The sequence below is a fragment of the Hemitrygon akajei genome, chromosome 9, assembly GCF_048418815.1.
Source record: "Hemitrygon akajei chromosome 9, sHemAka1.3, whole genome shotgun sequence".
Taxonomy (NCBI): domain Eukaryota; kingdom Metazoa; phylum Chordata; class Chondrichthyes; order Myliobatiformes; family Dasyatidae; genus Hemitrygon; species Hemitrygon akajei.
Genome location: NC_133132.1, coordinates 33844887 through 33862619, shown reverse-complemented (window position 1 = coordinate 33862619; position 17733 = coordinate 33844887). Strand labels below are relative to the sequence as shown.

At 43.8% G+C, this 17733-nt stretch overlaps 1 protein-coding gene across 1 annotated transcript in view; it reads left to right on the top strand.

Moving 5' to 3' along the window:
- Positions 1–1326: 1326 nt before the first annotated feature.
- The window catches only part of ccnc (cyclin C), a 36582-nt gene continuing 20175 nt past the window's right edge, over positions 1327–17733 (top strand). Inside the window, exons 1-5 of the mRNA XM_073055750.1 lie at positions 1327–1441; positions 8490–8596; positions 11823–11907; positions 13380–13449; positions 15164–15215. Of these exons, the coding sequence (XP_072911851.1) occupies positions 1410–1441; positions 8490–8596; positions 11823–11907; positions 13380–13449; positions 15164–15215 (346 nt within the window). The 5' untranslated portion in view covers positions 1327–1409. The remainder of the gene's footprint in view (positions 1442–8489; positions 8597–11822; positions 11908–13379; positions 13450–15163; positions 15216–17733) is intronic.

The following is a 17733-nucleotide window of genomic DNA, read 5'->3' as shown; positions in this document are numbered from 1 at the left end:
AAGTGTAATGTATGGATCTATTTCTTTTAGTGCAATGACCCCCCCCTTAGCGCTGTATTGACTGATAACTTACCCATGTGCATTGATTTATTGCTCTTTCTGCAGCATTTCAGGATGTATATTGTATACATTTCTCTGACATGAAATTGAACCTGTTGAAGTGAATATACCAGTTAACGTCTCCTCTGAGCTTGTGCTTTTATTTATTTGATATGTAGTTGCACAGACACAGCAATGCTGGTGTTGTCTATTGTGTGCAGGGCTCCTGGCGCGGCCTCCTCTACATTGGTGAGACCCGTCGTAAGTTGAGGGTCCGCTTCATTGAGCACCACTAATCCATCCGCCAAAAGTGGAACTTGCTGTTGGCCAAACATTTTAATTCCGATTCCCATTTCAACATGTTGGTCCATGGCCTCCTCTTGCGCCACAATGACGGGCAGGGTGGAGGAACAACACCTTACTTTCTATCTGAGTAGTGTCCAACCTGATGGCATGAATATTGATCCATTCTTCCAGTAAAAACAAATCCCTCCCCCTCCCCTCTTCCTCTATTCTCCACTCTGGGCCTCTTACCTTTTCTCACCTGCCTATCACCTCCTCCAGTGCCCGTCCTCTTTTGTTTTCCCCTGTGGTCCACTCTCCTCTCCTATCAGATTCCTTCTTCTCCAGGTCATTACCCTTCCAACCCAGCTGGCTTCACCTATCACCTTCCAGCTATCCTCCTTTCCCTCCCCCTCCACCTTTTTATTCTGGTGTCTGCCCCCTTCCTTTTCCAGCCCTGATGAAGGGTCTTGGCCCAAAACTTTGACTGCTGATTCATTTCCATAGATGTTACCTGACCTGTTGAGTTCCTCCAGTATCTTGTGTGTGTTATTTGTACTGTCTTGTGCATCTTGATTTGGAGGAACATTGTTTCATTTGGAGGTATACACATGTACAGTTGAATGACAATGAACTTGAATTTGAACTTCATTCCATTGTGTTTCTTTGTTTTGTGGCTGCCTGCAACAAGATGAATGTCAAGGTTGTATAAGGTGTCCATGTTGTGATAATAAATGCACTTTGAACTTTAATGTACTTGGATTCTCGTCTTTTCAGGGAATCTAGGATTGCATTTTGATGGGGTGGACATTTGAACGTTACTTTACCGGAAGAGAGCTGAGTTTAGATTAAAGGGCACTATCAAATAAAGGGAGCGCATCCCAAATGTGCTATTGTACCCTTCGATTTGGGAATTATCCTGAGGAGAAAATTGCTCCCCCCCTCCTCACTTTGGGGAGAGGCTCTGCAGACCGCCCGGAATGTTTGTACACGGGCCGTTTCGGCGTGACCTCGGGTTCCGCGGCGGAAACATTTACAAGTTGCAGAGGAAGGGAGGGAAGAAGCCGGAGTCGGCAGTGGCTGAGGAGATGGCGGGCAATTTCTGGCAGAGCTCGCATTAGTGAGTGTTTGATGCAAGGGCCCGACATGGGGAGGGCTGACAGATCCGCCAGCGCCGGCCCGGATGTGAAGGGTGTTCACTCCCGTCCCCCTCACCTCACCCTCCCGCACCCCGACCGGTCCCCCTCAACTCCCCACTCCCTGTCCCCCTTACCTCACCCTTCCGCAGCCCGACCGGTCTCCCTCACTTCCCCCCTCCCGTCCCCTTCACTTCCCCCCGACCGGTCCCCCTCAACTCCCCCCTCCCGCATCCCGACCCGTCCCCCTCACCTTCCCTCTCCTGTCCCCCTCAACTCCCCCCTCCCGCACCCTGACCGGTCCCCCTTACCTCCCTGTCCTGCACCCAGACCCGTCCCCCTCACCGCACCCCGACCGGTCTCCCTCACCTCCCCCCTCCCCGTCCCCTTCACTTCCCCTCGACCGGTCTCCCTCAACTCCCCCCTCCCGCACCCCGACCCGTCCCCCTCACCTCCCCCCTCCCGCACCCTGACCGGTCCCCCTTACCTCCCTGTCCTGCACCCAGACCCGTCCCCCTCACCGCACCCCGACCGGTCTCCCTCACCTCCCCCCTCCCCGTCCCCTTCACTTCCCCTCGACCGGTCCCCCTCAACTCCCCCCTCCCGCACCCCGACCGGTCCCCCTCACCTCCCCCCTCCCGCACCCTGACCGGTCCCCCTCACCTCCCCCCTCCCGCACCCCGACCGATCTTCCTCACCTCCCCTCTCCTGCCCCCCTCACCGCCCCCCTCCCGCACCCCGACCGATCTTCCTCACCTCCCCTCTCCTGTTCCCCTCAACTCCCGCACCCCGACCGGTCTCCCTCACCTTCCCTCTCCTGTCCCCCTCAACTCCCCCCTCCCGCACCCAGACCCGTCCCCCTCAACTCCCCCCTCCCGCACCCCGACCGGTCCCCCTCACCTCCCCCCTCCCGCACCCTGACCGGTCCCCCTCACCTCCCCCCTCCCGCACCCCGACCGATCTTCCTCACCTCCCCTCTCCTGCCCCCCTCACCGCCCCCCTCCCGCACCCCGACCGATCTTCCTCACCTCCCCTCTCCTGTTCCCCTCAACTCCCGCACCCCGACCGGTCTCCCTCACCTTCCCTCTCCTGTCCCCCTCAACTCCCCCCTCCCGCACCCAGACCCATCCCCCTCAACTCCCCCCTCCCGCACCCTGACCGGTCCCCCTCATCTCCCTGTCCTGCACCCAGACCCGTCCCCCTCACCGCACCCCGACCGGTCTCCCTCACCTCCCCCCTCCCCGTCCCCTTCACTTCCCCTCGACCGGTCTCCCTCACCTCCCCCCTCCCCGTCCCCTTCACTTCCCCCCGACCGGTCCCCCACACCTCCCCCCTCCCGCACCCCAACCGATCTTCCTCACCTCCCCTCTCCTGTCCCCCTCAACTCCCCCCTCCCGCACCCCGACCCGTCCCCCTCAACTCCCCCCTCCCGCACCCCGACCGGTCTCCCTCACCTTCCCTCTCCTGTCCCCCTCAACTCCCCCCTCCCGCACCCTGACCGGTCCCCCTCACCTTCCCTCTCCTGTCCCCCTCAACTCCCCCCTCCTGCACCCTGACCGGTCCCCCTCAACTCCCCCCTCCCGCACCCAGACCCGACGCCCTCACCTCCCCCCTCCCGCACCCCGACCGGTCTCCCTCACCTTCCCTCTCCTGTCCCCCTCAACTCCCCCCTCCTGCACCCTGACCCATCACCCTCAACTCCCCCCTCCCGCACCCCGACCGGTCCCCCTCTCCTCCCCCCTTACCTCCCCCTCCCGCACCCCGACCCGTCCCCCTCACCTCCCCCTCCCGCACCCCGACCCGTCCCCCTCACTTCCCCCTCCCGCACCCCGACCAGTCCCCCTCACCCCCCCTCTTCCTGCATCCCATTCTGTCCCTCTCCCCATTCCTTCCATTCCCCGCACTCCCAACTCAACCAAGATCTCTACCCTCTCCCACTTCCTCCCCAAACCTGGCCCCCAACTGCCCCTCCCCCTTCTCACCAACTAACCCCATACTCCTGCTGTCCATTCCCCATTCTCCAACTGGCCTTGCACCTTCCCCTTCTCCCACTCCCAGCCAACTGTGGGGGGTTCAGCGGCTGATCCTCACAACCAGCCAGTATTTCACATTTGGTCCCAACCGTACCCATACCGCCTGGAAATGAGGAAGGTGTTCACTGGGTACTTACATACATAGGAGGCGGTTTCACTGAGTGATCTGGACACGACTAGGGGGTTTCAGTAGGTGATCTGGACACGAGGAGGGGGTTTCACTGAGTGATCTGGACACGACTAGGGGGTTTCAGTAGGTGATCTGGACACGAGGAGGAGGTTTCTGGGTGATCTGGATACGAGGAAGGGGTTTCAATGGATGATCTGGACATGAGGAGGGGGTTTCAGTGGGTGATCTGGACATAAGGGGTTTCAGTGGGTGATCTGGACACGAGAAAGGGGTTTCAGTGGGTGACCTGGACATGAGGAGAGGGTTTCATAGGGTGACCTGGACACGAGGAAGGGGTTTTAGTGGGTGATCTGGACACGAGGAAGGGGTTTTAGTGGGTGATCTGGACACGAGGAGGGGGTTTTAGTGGGTGATCTGGACATAAAGGGGTTTCAGTGGGTGATCTGGACATAAAGGGGTTTCAGTGGGTGATCTGGACACGAGAAAGGGGTTTCAGTGGGTGACCTGGACACGAGGAGAGGGTTTCATAGGGTGACCTGGACACGAGGAAGGGGTTTTAGTGGGTGATCTGGACACGAGGAGGGGTTTTCAGTGGGTGATCTGGACACGAGGAGGGGGTTTCAGTGGGTGATCTGGACACGAGGAGGGGGTTTCAGTGGGTGATCTGGACATAAGGGGTTTCAGTGGGTGATCTGGACACGAGGAGCAGGTTTCAGTGGGTGACCTGGACACGAGGAGAGGGTTTCATAGGGTGACCGGGACACGAGGAAGGGGTTTTAGTGGGTGATCTGGACACGAGGAAGGGGTTTCAGTGGGTGATCTGGACACGAGGACGGGGTTTCAGTGGGTGATCTGGACACGAGGAAGGGGTTTTAGTGGGTGATCTGGACACGAGGAAGGGGTTTCAGTGGGTGACCTGGACATAAGGAGAGGGTTTCATAGGGTGACCTGGACACGAGGACGGGGTTTTAGTGGGTGATCTGGACATAAAGGGGTTTCAGTGGGTGATCTGGACATAAGGGGTTTCAGTGGGTGATCTGGACACGAGGAGCAGGTTTCAGTGGGTGATCTGGACACGAGGACGGGGTTTCAGTGGGTGATCTGGACATAAAGGGGTTTCAGTGGGTGATCTGGACACGAGGAAGGGGTTTCAGTGGGTGATCTGGACACGAGGACGGGGTTTCAGTGGGTGATCTGGACACGAGGAGGGGGTTTTAGTGGGTGATCTGGACACGAGGACGGGGTTTCAGTGGGTGATCTGGACACGAGGAGCAGGTTTCAGTGGGTGATCTGGACACGAGGAGCAGGTTTCAGTGGGTGAACTGGACAGGAGGTGGGGGCTCAGTGTGATTTGGGCATGAGTAGGGTTTCACTGTTCTCTACACTTGGCCGTACCCTTGTCTAGCATGGACATTGCCTGGTTAACTGGGCATTTCCCTTTCAATCCCATTCTCTTTGGCTGGACACAATGAAGCAGTTCACTGGGTTCCATCCTTGAACTGATTCTAACACTCTTTGGGCATGGTAACAACATGAAGGAACCCACACACCCCTGCTCAGGGAGGAGGCTTTGTAGCATCCACACCTGACTCAAAAACAGTAACTTTCCCCAAGCAGTAAGACTGATCAACACCTCCACCCACTAACTCACCCCTCCACACCTTCACCACCACTACTTCCTAATTTCCTGTCATTCACCTTCTCTACAGAAATCATGTGCCTTGTGTCACTTTATACAATCAATCTATGTATGTAAGCTATAGTATGTGTTACATATATTGTGGTTGTGCTGCATCAGATCTAGAGTAACAAATATTTCATCCTCCTTTACACTTGTGTACAGGAAAAGACATTAAACAATCTTGATCTAATACAGTCCTGAATCTGTGTGGCTACCTGTGATTGAGATAGTTGCCGGATTCAGTACCACACCTAATCATTCTGGGCAACTTCTTTACTCAACCCTGATATTGTTTGCCAACCTTGACTGATGATATCCTGCTTTGGAAACTTCATGGCTTCTAGTGTTTTTTTGTGATCCTGAACTGTGTATCAGACTGAATTCACTTTGGGTTTTTTCCTTCCTTTTTGAATCTAGAAAGGTTAACTAGTTGGTTTAAATAAAGGAAAGAAAGTTAGGTGTACAGGACTTTTATTTAAAGTTTGGGCTGTGGTAGAGCATTCAGAAACTTCAAGGCTTGTAAGTGACTATTTTTATAAAGAAGAATGTACCAAAAGCTTAGTTCATCTTTGAAAAGTAATATCTTAACTAAGGGGAATTCTTAAATTTTGTGGTTTTGGGATAGTAATTAATGAGATTAAGGAGGCGTTGGATTCTGATGTATTTGATTGAAAGTTCTTTCAGCAGTCAGGAAAGAGGCACAGCATTTGTTGCTTCATGACTATTTTACTGACATTTGAAGGAACAAAGGAAAGTTGGAATAGACAGTGATAGAGGTCTACCAAGCAAAGAGAGAGACAGGAACGAAGGCCTAAGAAGATGTGCTGCTTTCCGTTTGGCTATTTGATATCCATAGACCAGGAAAAATTCCACTCAAATTTATAGATAAGAGTTAATCAATGAGAAAGTCATTGTTCAAACAATACAGAACAGAAAAGCTGTTCAGAATTATACTTTGTATAACCTCTAGAGACACATTAAACTTGCAGATACATATAGCCACAAGGAAACATAGTAAGCAGTTAATAAATATACAAAATATAAGCAGATAATTGGTTAACTGCAAACAAAATCAACTAAACAGTCTAATTTAAAAATTTAAACAGTTGGATTCAGCAAGGGCACAAGAGGAATTTGTGGCATTTGGGTCTAAAACTTGCCATCAAAAAACAAAAACAACTGCCCACCATTTTGAAGGATCTACTGAATTGTGACATTTGCTGTTCTTTTAATTTTAAATGCTGTAATATAAATGTATTTATTTAGATCTAGAAGATAACTTACAGTTACACTTCAGACATGTTTTTAAATTTAAAAGTATATTTTGTATTGCAACACACACAAAAAGCTGGAGGAACTCAGCAGGTCAGGCAGCATCTTTGGAAACGTTTCGACATTTTGGGCCAAGACCCTTCTTTAGGACTGAGAAAGAAAGGGAAGTCACCAGAATAAAAGGGTTGTGGGAGGGGAAGGAGGCAAGCTGGAAGAGAATCGGTGATCATCTATTGTGTATGTCACAACTGCTAGCAGTAGAGTTGTATTTGTGCAGAAACAGAAAATTGAAGTGTGGTCATTGTTTAAATTGAGCATGTATGGGTGACCAGATGTAGGCAATCATTAAAGGGCTGGCTGTGAAAGTGATAGGGTTCTACGTTGTCCTGAGAGAAATAAGAGTTGCATTTTTACAGGATCTCTTGTGGTGGTGTGAATATAATTAAGGAGGCATGGATGGTTGAAAAGGAGTGATAGTGACTGATGCAAGGGGAATAGGAAGTTGCTGAATCGTTGATAACTGTCCCTACTGTAATGCTCAGGTACCATAGGATTTCTTGTGTCATTTGAAAAAGCAGGTAGTTTAATTTCCCCTGCATAGTATCTGTTCTGTTGTTTCGTATAAGAGTGGAGCTTTAATGCAGGAATTTCTGACTTGGGCAAGAGGGATCCCAAATGAGCCATGGCTAATAGTTTTGGAGAAATTGCCTTCAAGGTTAATTGTCATTCAACCATACACACGGATACAGCCAATCGAAACAGCATTTCTCGGAGACTAAGATAGTTGCACACAGCACAAGGCACATACAGCGCATGTGATAGCAGCAAAACATACAGTCACACTAAACAAAGTATAACCCAAATCCCTGAGAGTCATGGGCTGTAGATTGATGTGCATGGAATGATGTCCTGGTGGTCGATCTTAAACAGTATACACAATGCCCAAGGATTACTGTTGTGAGTTAAATACTCCATCAGTTGAACTGAGAGTCATACAGCATGGAAACTGATCTCAGTTATATGGAGTTTGTATCAAGGACTCATCTTTAGTTTTCCCATTTGCTCTCTCCACCCTCCAGCTTCCATTGCACACATGCTTGCTAGGGGCAATTACAGTGGGCAATGTACCCAATAACCCATGTCTTTAATACTGGAGGAAATCACGTTGGGCCAAACTTACAACCTACTCTAACATCAATCTAGCCATTCCCTTCCACATAGCTCTCCATTTTTCTATCATCCATGTGGCTTTCTAAAAGTTTCTTAAGTGCCTCCACCACCACCCCTGCAAGGGTGTTCCACAACCCACCACTCTCCCCTACTTTCCTCCAATTATCTTAAGATTATGTTCCATAGTATTAGTCATTTGTGTCCTGGGAAAAGGTCTCTGGCTGTTCACTCGATTTATGCCATTCCCATTAAAAGAACATAGAACACTTCAGCATACCACAGGCCCTTTACCCCACAATGTTGTGCCAGACTTCTAACCTACTGTAAGATCAATTTAACCCTTCCCTCGTTTGAACTTGTTTTGTGTAAAACCCTGCAAATGTTTGTTTAAGGCAATAATAGGAATACATGTGGAAAGTGTTGGAGACCTGCAGCAGGTCAGGCAGTATCTTGGAAAGAGAAACAGTTAATATTTTGAGTTGAAGACCTTTCTTCAGAATTCCTTACAGCCATTGGTTTTGATGAAATGTTATATCTGTTTCTCAATACACAGTTGCTATCTTACCTGCTGAATGTTTCCATCGCCAGGTATTTTAGATTCAGATTTTCAACCTTTGAGTGCTTAGCTGACGTAATGATCCATCTAATCCCTCTAATAATTGTACTTTGCATTTAATTTCTTTGCTGTGCAATACAATTTCACCTGTTGTCTATTTGAAACTACAAGTTTGCTTGTTCTGTCCCAGCCTACAGTGGATTCTTGACAAGCAAGATGTGATGAAAGAGCGACAGAAAGACTTGAAATTTCTGGCAGAAGAAGAATATTGGAAACTACAAATATTTTTTGCAAATGGTAATGTTATTTAGTTGCATTTTTTGCAACTGTGGTTTCTGTGGGAAAACAGTGAACGATTTACTTAGCAAACATGAGGAAATCTGCAGATGCTGGAAATTCAAACAACACACACAAAATGCTGTTGGAACACAGCAGGCCAGGCAGCATCTATAAGGAGAAGCACTGTCGACGTTTCGGGCCGAGACCCTTCATCAGGACTAACTGAAAGGAAAGATAGTAAGAGATTTGAAAGTAGTGGGGGGAGGGGGAAATGCGAAATGATAGGAGAAGACCAGAGGGGGTGGGATGAAGCTAAGAGCTGGAAAGGTGATTGGCGAAAGTGATACAGAGCTGGAGAAGGGAAAGGATCATGGGACGGGAGGCCTCGGGAGAAAGAAAGGAGGAGGGGAGCACCAGAGGGAGATGGAGAACAGGCAAACAACTAAATATGTCAGGGATGGGGTAAGAAGGGGAGGAGGGGCATTAACGGAAGTTAGAGAAGTCAATGTTCATGCCATCAGGTTGGAGGCTACCCAGCCGGTATATAAGGTGTTGTTCCTCCAACTTGAGTTTGGATTCATTTTGACAGTAGAGGAGGCCATGGATAGACATATCAGAATGGGAATGAGATGTGGTATTAAAATGTGTGGCCACTGGGAGATCCTGCTTTCTCTGGCGGAACGAGCGTAGGTGTTCAGCGAAACGGTCTCCCAGTCTGCGTCGGGTCTCACCAATATATAAAAGGCCACACCGGGAGTACCGGACGCAGTATACCACACCAGCCGACTCACAGGTGAAGTGTCGCCTCACCCGGAAGGACTGTCTGGGGCCCTGAATGGTGGTGAGGGAGGAAGTGTAAGGGCAGGTGTAGCACTTGTTCCGCTTTGTATTTTATTGCTGTAAACTTGCAGGACATTTAAACACTAAGGACAAGAGCAACAGTAGGACATTCAGTCCCACAATCTGCTTTGTCAATCAGTAAGGTCTTGGCCTAATTAGCCTGTAGTTTTCTGCTTTCTGTCTCCCTATCTTGAACAGTGGTATTATATTTCCAGTTTTGCAACTCTCTTGGGCCTCTGTAAGATCCGGAGAAGTTCAGTAAATTACCACCAACACAGTCATTATCTCTGTGCCACTTTGAGGAACTAGTATGTAGGCCAGTTTGCTATAATTTTCAGACTTGCTAACTCCATGGCGAATCCACTGAATCTTAGCCCTTGTTAACTGAGTGTATGCTATGCTACTAAAAATGCTACACCAGTTATGGGAAGAGAGTTTTAAGCTATACCAACAGTGAAGTTATAGTTGTAAAAAATGTATAAAATTTCATCCTGTAACTATTGTGATTAACAAACTACAAACTCACTTCCAAGGACTCTACAACTCGTGTTCTCAGTATTATTTATTTTTCTTTGTACTACTTGTCTTTTGCACATTTTGTTTGTCAGTCTTTATGTATAGTTTTTAATGAATTCTATTGCATTTCCTTATTTTTGTTATTGTCTGCAAGAAAATGAATGTCAAGGTAGTATATGGTGACATACATTGCCAAAAAAAAGTATTCACACCCTTAGAAGTTTTCATTTCTCATTGTTTTACAACATTGAATCACAGTGGATTTAATTTGGCTTTTTTTTGACACGGATCAACAGAAAAAGACTTGTGTCAAAGTGAAAACGGATCTCTACAAAGTCGTCTAAATTAATTACAAAATTAAAACACAAAATAATTGATTGCATAATTATTCACCCCCTTCAAGTCAGTATTTAGTAGATTCACCTTTGGCAGCAATTAAAGCCTTGAATCTGTGTGGATAGGTCTCTATCAGCTTTGCACATCAGAACACTGAATTTTTTTCCTATTATTCTTTACAAAGCTGCTCAAGCTCTGTCAGACTGGGGGTCATGAGTGAACAGCCAATTTCAATTCCAGCCACAAATTCTCAATTGGATTGAGGTCTGGACTCTGACTTGGCCACTCCAGGACATTGTTTTTAAACTTTGTGTAGCTTTATCTTTATGCTTGTGGCCATTGTCTTGCTGGAAAACAAATCTCCCAAGTCACAGCTCCCTTTCAGACTGCATCAGGTTTTCCTCCAGGATTTCCCTGTATTTTGCTGCATTCATTTTACCCTCACCTTCACAACCCTTCCAGGGCCTGCTTCAGTGAAGCATTCCCATAACAAGATGCAGCCACCACCATGCTTCACAGTAGGGATGGTGGGTTTTTTGATGTTCGGTGTTTGGCTTACACCAAACATAGCGTTTAGTGTGATGACCAAAAAGCTCAATTTTGGTTTCATCAGATCACTGACTTCAGAGTCTCACACATGGTTTCTGGCAAACTCCAGCTGAGATTTCATGTGAGTTTTTTTCAACAGTGGCTTTCTCTTTGCCACTCTCCCATAAAGCTGTGACTGGTGAAGCACCTGGGCAACAGTTGTTTTATGTGCAGTCTCTCCCATCTCAGCTACTAAACCGTGTATCTCCTCCAGAGTCGTTATAGGTCTCATGGTGGCCTCCCTCACTTGTCCCCTTCTTGTACGGTCACTCAGTTTTTGAGGACGGCCTGTTCCAGGCAGATTTACAGCTGTGCCATATTCTTTCCATTTCTTGATGATTGACTTAACTGTACTCAAAGGGATATTCAGTGACTTGGAAATTTTCTTGTATCTATCTCCTGACTTGTGCTTTTCAATAACCCATTCGTGGAGTTGCTTGGAGTGTTCTTTTGTCTCCATGGTGGAGTTTTTGCCAGGATACTGACTCACCAGCAGCTGGAGCTTCCAGACACAGGTGTATTTTTACTCCAATCAACGCTGACTGCACACAGGTGATCCCCATTAACTAATTATGTGACGTCTAAATCCAGTTGACTGTACTGGTGATGATTTGGTGTGTTATATTAAAGGGGTTGAATACTTATGCAATCAATTATTGTGTGTTTTATAGTTATAATTAATTTAGATCACTATGTAGAGATATGTTTTCACTTCGATCAGTATCAAAAAAGCCAAATTAAATCCACTGTGATTCAATGTTGTAAAACAATAAAACTTCCGTGGGGGGGGGGGGTGAGCACTGTATATACTTTGATAATAAATTTACTTTGAACTTTGACTTTAAATGCAAGATTTGGATTAAGATATATGGATGAACCCAAACTCGGTTTAATAAATTTAAGTCAATTTCTAAAGGGCAGGGGAAACTTTGTGAATAAACATTTCTGGTTTTCTTACCAATAGTAATTCAAGCCCTGGGGGAGCACCTCAAATTGAGGCAGCAGGTGATTGCAACAGCAACAGTCTACTTCAAGAGATTCTATGCCAGGTAACATTACATTTCCATTCAGTTTTATTCTGAACTGTTCATTAGTATAAATTACCAATTCTAATACAGCCGGCTATTGACATTTGTACTAAGATTTGCAATTGTTTTCTTGCTGTTCCATTAATGCATACAACACTGAATGCATAAGCTGTGTTAGTGCTGATGTACCCTCAGTGACCACTTTATTAGGTACAGAAGAGAAACCCGGTGTGGTCTTCTGCTGTTGTAGCCCACCTACTTCACAATTTGACGTGCTGTACATTCAGGATGCTTCTCTACATGCTGCTGTTGTAACGCATTGTTAGTTGAGTTATTGTCACTTCCTGTCAGCTTGAATAGGTCCGGCCATTCTCCTCTGACCTCTCTCATTAACAAAGCATTTACATGCACAGAACTGCTGCTTACAGGATTTTTTTTTGGTATTTTGCACCATTCTCCATGAACTCTTGAGACTGTATGAAAATCCTAGAAGATCAGTTTCTGAGATACTCATACCACCCCATCTGGCACCAGCAATCATTCCACGGTGAAAGTTACTTAGCTCACATTTCTTTCCCATCCCGATGCTTGGTCTGAGGTACATTTGTACCTCTTGACCATGTCTGCATGCTTTTATACATTGAGTTGCTGCCACATGATTGGCTGATTAGATATCTGAAATAACATGCAGGTGTACCTGTTAAAGTTGTACAGAGTATGTTTGACAAGTGAAACCACCACCTAAAGGGAACTTATTTCTCCATTAACTTTCTTATCATTGATACTCAGCATCTACATATACAGTAATAAGCATAGATTTATTTTCATATAAACTGTCAGTTATGCCCATGACTAAAGTTATGGCCTTGCTTGGGACTTTGTGTCAAGTGGCTGGCTAGTTTTATGTTGTATATTCCCTGATCTCCCAATTAACTAGAGATTTATGAACAATTGTGTTTGTATTCTGTAAAATGTTTTTCTATTTTACTTATGAGGATAATATTTTATTGATTTTAAATTATCTATTTAAATTATGCCACTATCATGAGATAGTGTTATATTAATTTTAAATCATGTTCTTATAACTTTGCTATTATTTCAATTTCTGGTGTAATTGTTCCTGAATTAATTTGGACATACAAAGGTATAAGGCATTTATGTAGCACGTTCTGTGAATTCAGAGCATTTCCAAAACTTCAACCAAAGAAATTGTTTTTTATTTGTAGTCCTGACACTGTTGTTATGTACAGTCCCAATCGTGCAGACAAATTAAAACGAATGATCAGAAAATCTGTTTTGGCAATATTTCACTGAAAATATCTCAGGGAAATTTCTTTATTTTTCTTTCAATAGTGCTAGAGAGACGAGAGAAAAGTCATATTTCAATGACTCAATTAAAAGTATTCTGTTTTCAATGTTGTCTTCATTCATTTACTCATTTAAACAAAATCTATTATGAGCAAAATTTTACTCTAATCTTTTTGTCATGTTAGGTACTCACTGAAGAGTATAGATCCAGTATTGATGGCTCCAACTTGTGTATTTTTAGCATCGAAAGTAGAGGTATATCAATCATTTTTTTTACTGATTAATATAAACCAGTTTTGATTTATTGCTGTACATATAATGGGAGTATTATGGAGTGCTATTTAGGAGAGAAGGGTTAGATTGATCTTAGAGTAGATTAAGAGGTCAGTATAGTGTCATGGGGTGAAGGGCCCGTACTGTGCTGTAATGTTCTATGTTCTAATTACTAGAGGTTGATGGATTTATTTAAGACATTGTGCATGTATAGAATTTTGGTAGATTTGTAGAGGGGACATTTAGTAATGCAAGATTTGACCGTTAAGTACTACATGTGGAGGCATTCAGTTGATACTTCAGTTTTGTTGTATAACTGAACTGACTTTGACACAATATCTGAACTTAATGCATGATTACACTGATTTTGAGAAGTTTATTCCTCATAAAATGTGGCGTAAAACAAAATGTAAAAAGATCCATAGATGTCCATATCCAAAGATCCCTATAAACATCCATCGATGAAAATAGATGAGAACTGGTGTGTATTTGAGGTTGCATGTAAGGATGAAAGGATATTTCACACTTAGTTGTTTTATTCAATTAATGAATAGAATTAATTCCATCTAGCATTGCCAAAGTGGAAAAATGAGTTTATATCGAGGAGTATTTCAGATGTTCTAAAACAAAGCCACAGTTGTCTTGTTCTGTTTTGTGGTATAATTTTAAGCCAGGAAAAGTGGTAGTTCAGATTAGGTAAGTTTACTTTTCCTTGTATTGAAACATTACCTTAAGCAAGCATTTATAATCAGTAATACCGATACCTACATCAACAGGTATGCTTTCAACATAACTACCCTCACACTTTGCCAACAATGGACAGATCTTCATTTGCTAGTCAGTATGCAGCTAACTAACTCAACAGATAAAAGCTACCAAATATTGAAAGGTCTGAACGGAGAGAACAAGGAGAGGATGTTTTCAATAGTGGGAGAGTCTAGGACCAGAGGGTACAGCCTCAGAATAGAAGGACATTCCTTTAGAACAGAGATAGGAATTTCTTTAGCCAGAGCATGCTGAATCTGTGGAATTCATTGCGTCAGACAGCTATGGAGGCCAAGTCGTTGGATATATTTAATATGAGGTTGTTGGTTTTTGATTAGTCAGAGTGTCAAAGATTACGAGCAGAAGGCAGGAGAATAGGAAAATAAATCTGCCATGATAGAATGGCAGAACAGACATGATGCGCTGAATAGCCTGATTCTGCTCTTATGTCTATATATTAGTTAGTCATGTTCATAGAGGGTTCTGTCTAATTTGTTGACATTGGTATTGGCAGAATTTGCCTTGAGAACATTAGGAATTCTCTGTTGTGGAAACTCAATTACATATCTGTATAGATAATCAAACAGGGTATCTGTACCCCTGTCAAATTTATCTACAAAGTTTATTAAGAATGTCCTTTTTTGTATCATATCGAAAACTGCTAGAATATTCATGGGTAAATTACATTTATTATGAAAGATTAATTAGGGTAATGTAGTTGCTGCAGTTTTTGAACATTATATTAAGAACTGCACAATAGATGCATAAAATATTTTTAAAAGCTACAATTAACATTACACATTATGAGGAGCTCGTGATATGGAAGAAAGATTGATTATTCCTAATGTAATTTAAACCAAAACATTCAGTTCAGTTTATACCATGCCTTATATTGGATGAAACTTGACCTAATTAATTCTTTTGTTTTTAGGAATTTGGTGTAGTCTCAAACACACGTTTGATTTCAGCTTCCACTTCTGTGCGTAAGTACAAAGTCTTTTTATTTGTTATTTCTTGAAACTTTCTAGCTAAATATTCCATTAATATTATACACTGAACAGAAAACTGGCAGAAGGCAAAAGTCAAGCAATCCCCTCATTATGGGATGTTGTGTTTCTAGAAAACTGCCTGCATCACCATGTTTTTCATAACACAAACCCTCATAACCTGCTCATGTCAAAAACACAAGTTGGGGAAAATGTTCATTTTTTTTACTATTTTGCTTCACATAAATTCAGAGAGAGTAAGTATATTCAGTATCTCAAATTTTTTGGTAGTGATTTCTGTATTCTTGAATGGCTGTAATATGGGGTTCACTTGTATGTGAAGTGTTAAATTCTTTTTATTGCATGAATGAAGACAATGTTATCACTTTTTAACAGTAAACATGGATAGGCCATGGAAGCAGCTGCTTCTTTTTCTTTTTACAGTATTTTTATTCAGAAGAAAAAACAAGATTTACAGAGTGCAGCACATAGATACATCTCAACATAAATTGTGTACATTCATATATTGTAATAAAATTGATCAAAATGTTATAGCGTATCACATAATGGTATACCACTCTGTAATCAAAAATTTAAAGATCGGTCATACATCATAAAAGAAATTTTTTATATTAAAAAAAGTCAACCCCCTACCAACTATCAAAGAAAAAAGCTGATGGATGGTAATAGATAATTAGATAAAAAAACATATTCGCTTATGAAGTGAAGATAGAAATGTACATAAAAGTCTGTGCACTGTTAAACTTTATAAATTGGAAAAGTAATTTAGGAAAGGTCCCCAGATATCATAAAAAGAATGTTTCGAATTTAAGACTGAGCAGCGGATCTTCTCTAAATTTAAATAAGACATAATATCATGTAGCCATTGAAGATGTGTAGGAGGGGTAGACTCATTCCATTTAAGCAAGATTACTCTCCTTGCTAAAAGAGAGGTAAAAACTAAAACCTGTAGGTTAGGAGTATTTAAAGTTATATCTTCATTTGCAATAATACCAAACAAGGCAGTAAGAGGATTTGGGTCAAATTGGACCCTAAAAAGTTGTGAGAAGGTATGGAATACTTCCCGCCAAAACTTTTCAATTTTAGGGCAAAACCAAAACATATGAATTAAAGAGGCATCAGCAGAGTTACATTTAATACAAAATGGAGAAACGTTCGGATAAAAACTGGACAGCTTCTGTTTAGAAATGTAAGCTCTATGAACCACTTTAAATTGTAGAAGAGAATGACGAGCACAGAAGGATGATTTATTAACCCGTTTAAGAATTTTATTCCATCTTTCATCAGACATCTGACAACTTAGATCATCCTCCCAAGCTTTTTTTATTTTATCTAAAAAGTCTTGTCTAGTATCAATCAATAAGTTATAGATACCGGTAATAGAACCATTAACAAAAGGTTTTAAATTTAAAAGATTATCCAGTAAATTTTTATCAGGACCTATAGGAAAAAGGAAGCAGCTGCTTAAGTTGAATAAATGTGCTAGTTTGCGCTTTTAGTGCATATTAGTTACTGTATGTCGAATTAGGGTGTACAGTTGTTATTTGTAAAATTATTTTCCCTGTTTGACTTTTGTATACTTATAATTTTTATACAATCACATCTATTTTAGCTAATCTAATCTTGGAATAGTCCCTTCTGGCCCTTTCAGCCAAACTGCCCAGCAACCTAATCACGGGTCAATGACAATGACCAGTTAACCTACCTGATATGTCTTTGGACGGTGGGAAGGAACTGGAGTACCCATGCATTCCACAGGGAGGACGTCGGGAGTGAACTCCGAACTCTGACTTGGCAAGCTGCCAAGCTGTAATAGTGTGGCACTAACTACTATGCTACCATGTCACCCTTTACATACAGTATTTGTGTAATTGTTTATAAAATTTTCCATTAATTTTAATATCTTACCAGATCCAACAGTTACAACTTAAAAATGGGCTTCTGGCCTCTTACCTCTTCTGTCATCTGCCTATCCCCTCCCCGTAGTGCTGCTCCTCCTTCCCTTTCTTGCACGGTCCAGTCTCCCCTCCTATTGGATTCCTACTTTTCAAGCCCTTTACTTTTTCCACCTGTTTCCTCCCAGCTTTTTACTTCATCTCCCTCACCCACCTCACACCTTCTGGCTTGCACTCTTTCTCCTCCCTCCACCTTCTGGCATCTTTTCCTTCCCTTTCCAGTCCTGATGAAGAGCCTCAGCTTGAAACACGGACTGTTTATTCATTTCCATAAACACAGCTTCACCTGCTGATTTCCTGCCGTATTTTGTGTGTACTAAAATCTGTTTGCTCATATTAGGAAGCTGCAACACACAAACGTTTTGGGACCCATATTTTATCATCTATATTTTATATTTGCTGTTTGGTTGTCCCAGTGCAAGAGTTCTTGCTAATTTTAGTAGAAATTTTGTTTGGATCTGTACAGAAAACACAAGAGATTCTGCAGATGCTGGAAATCCCAAGCAAAGCTGGCAGAACTCAGTAGGCCAGGCAGCATC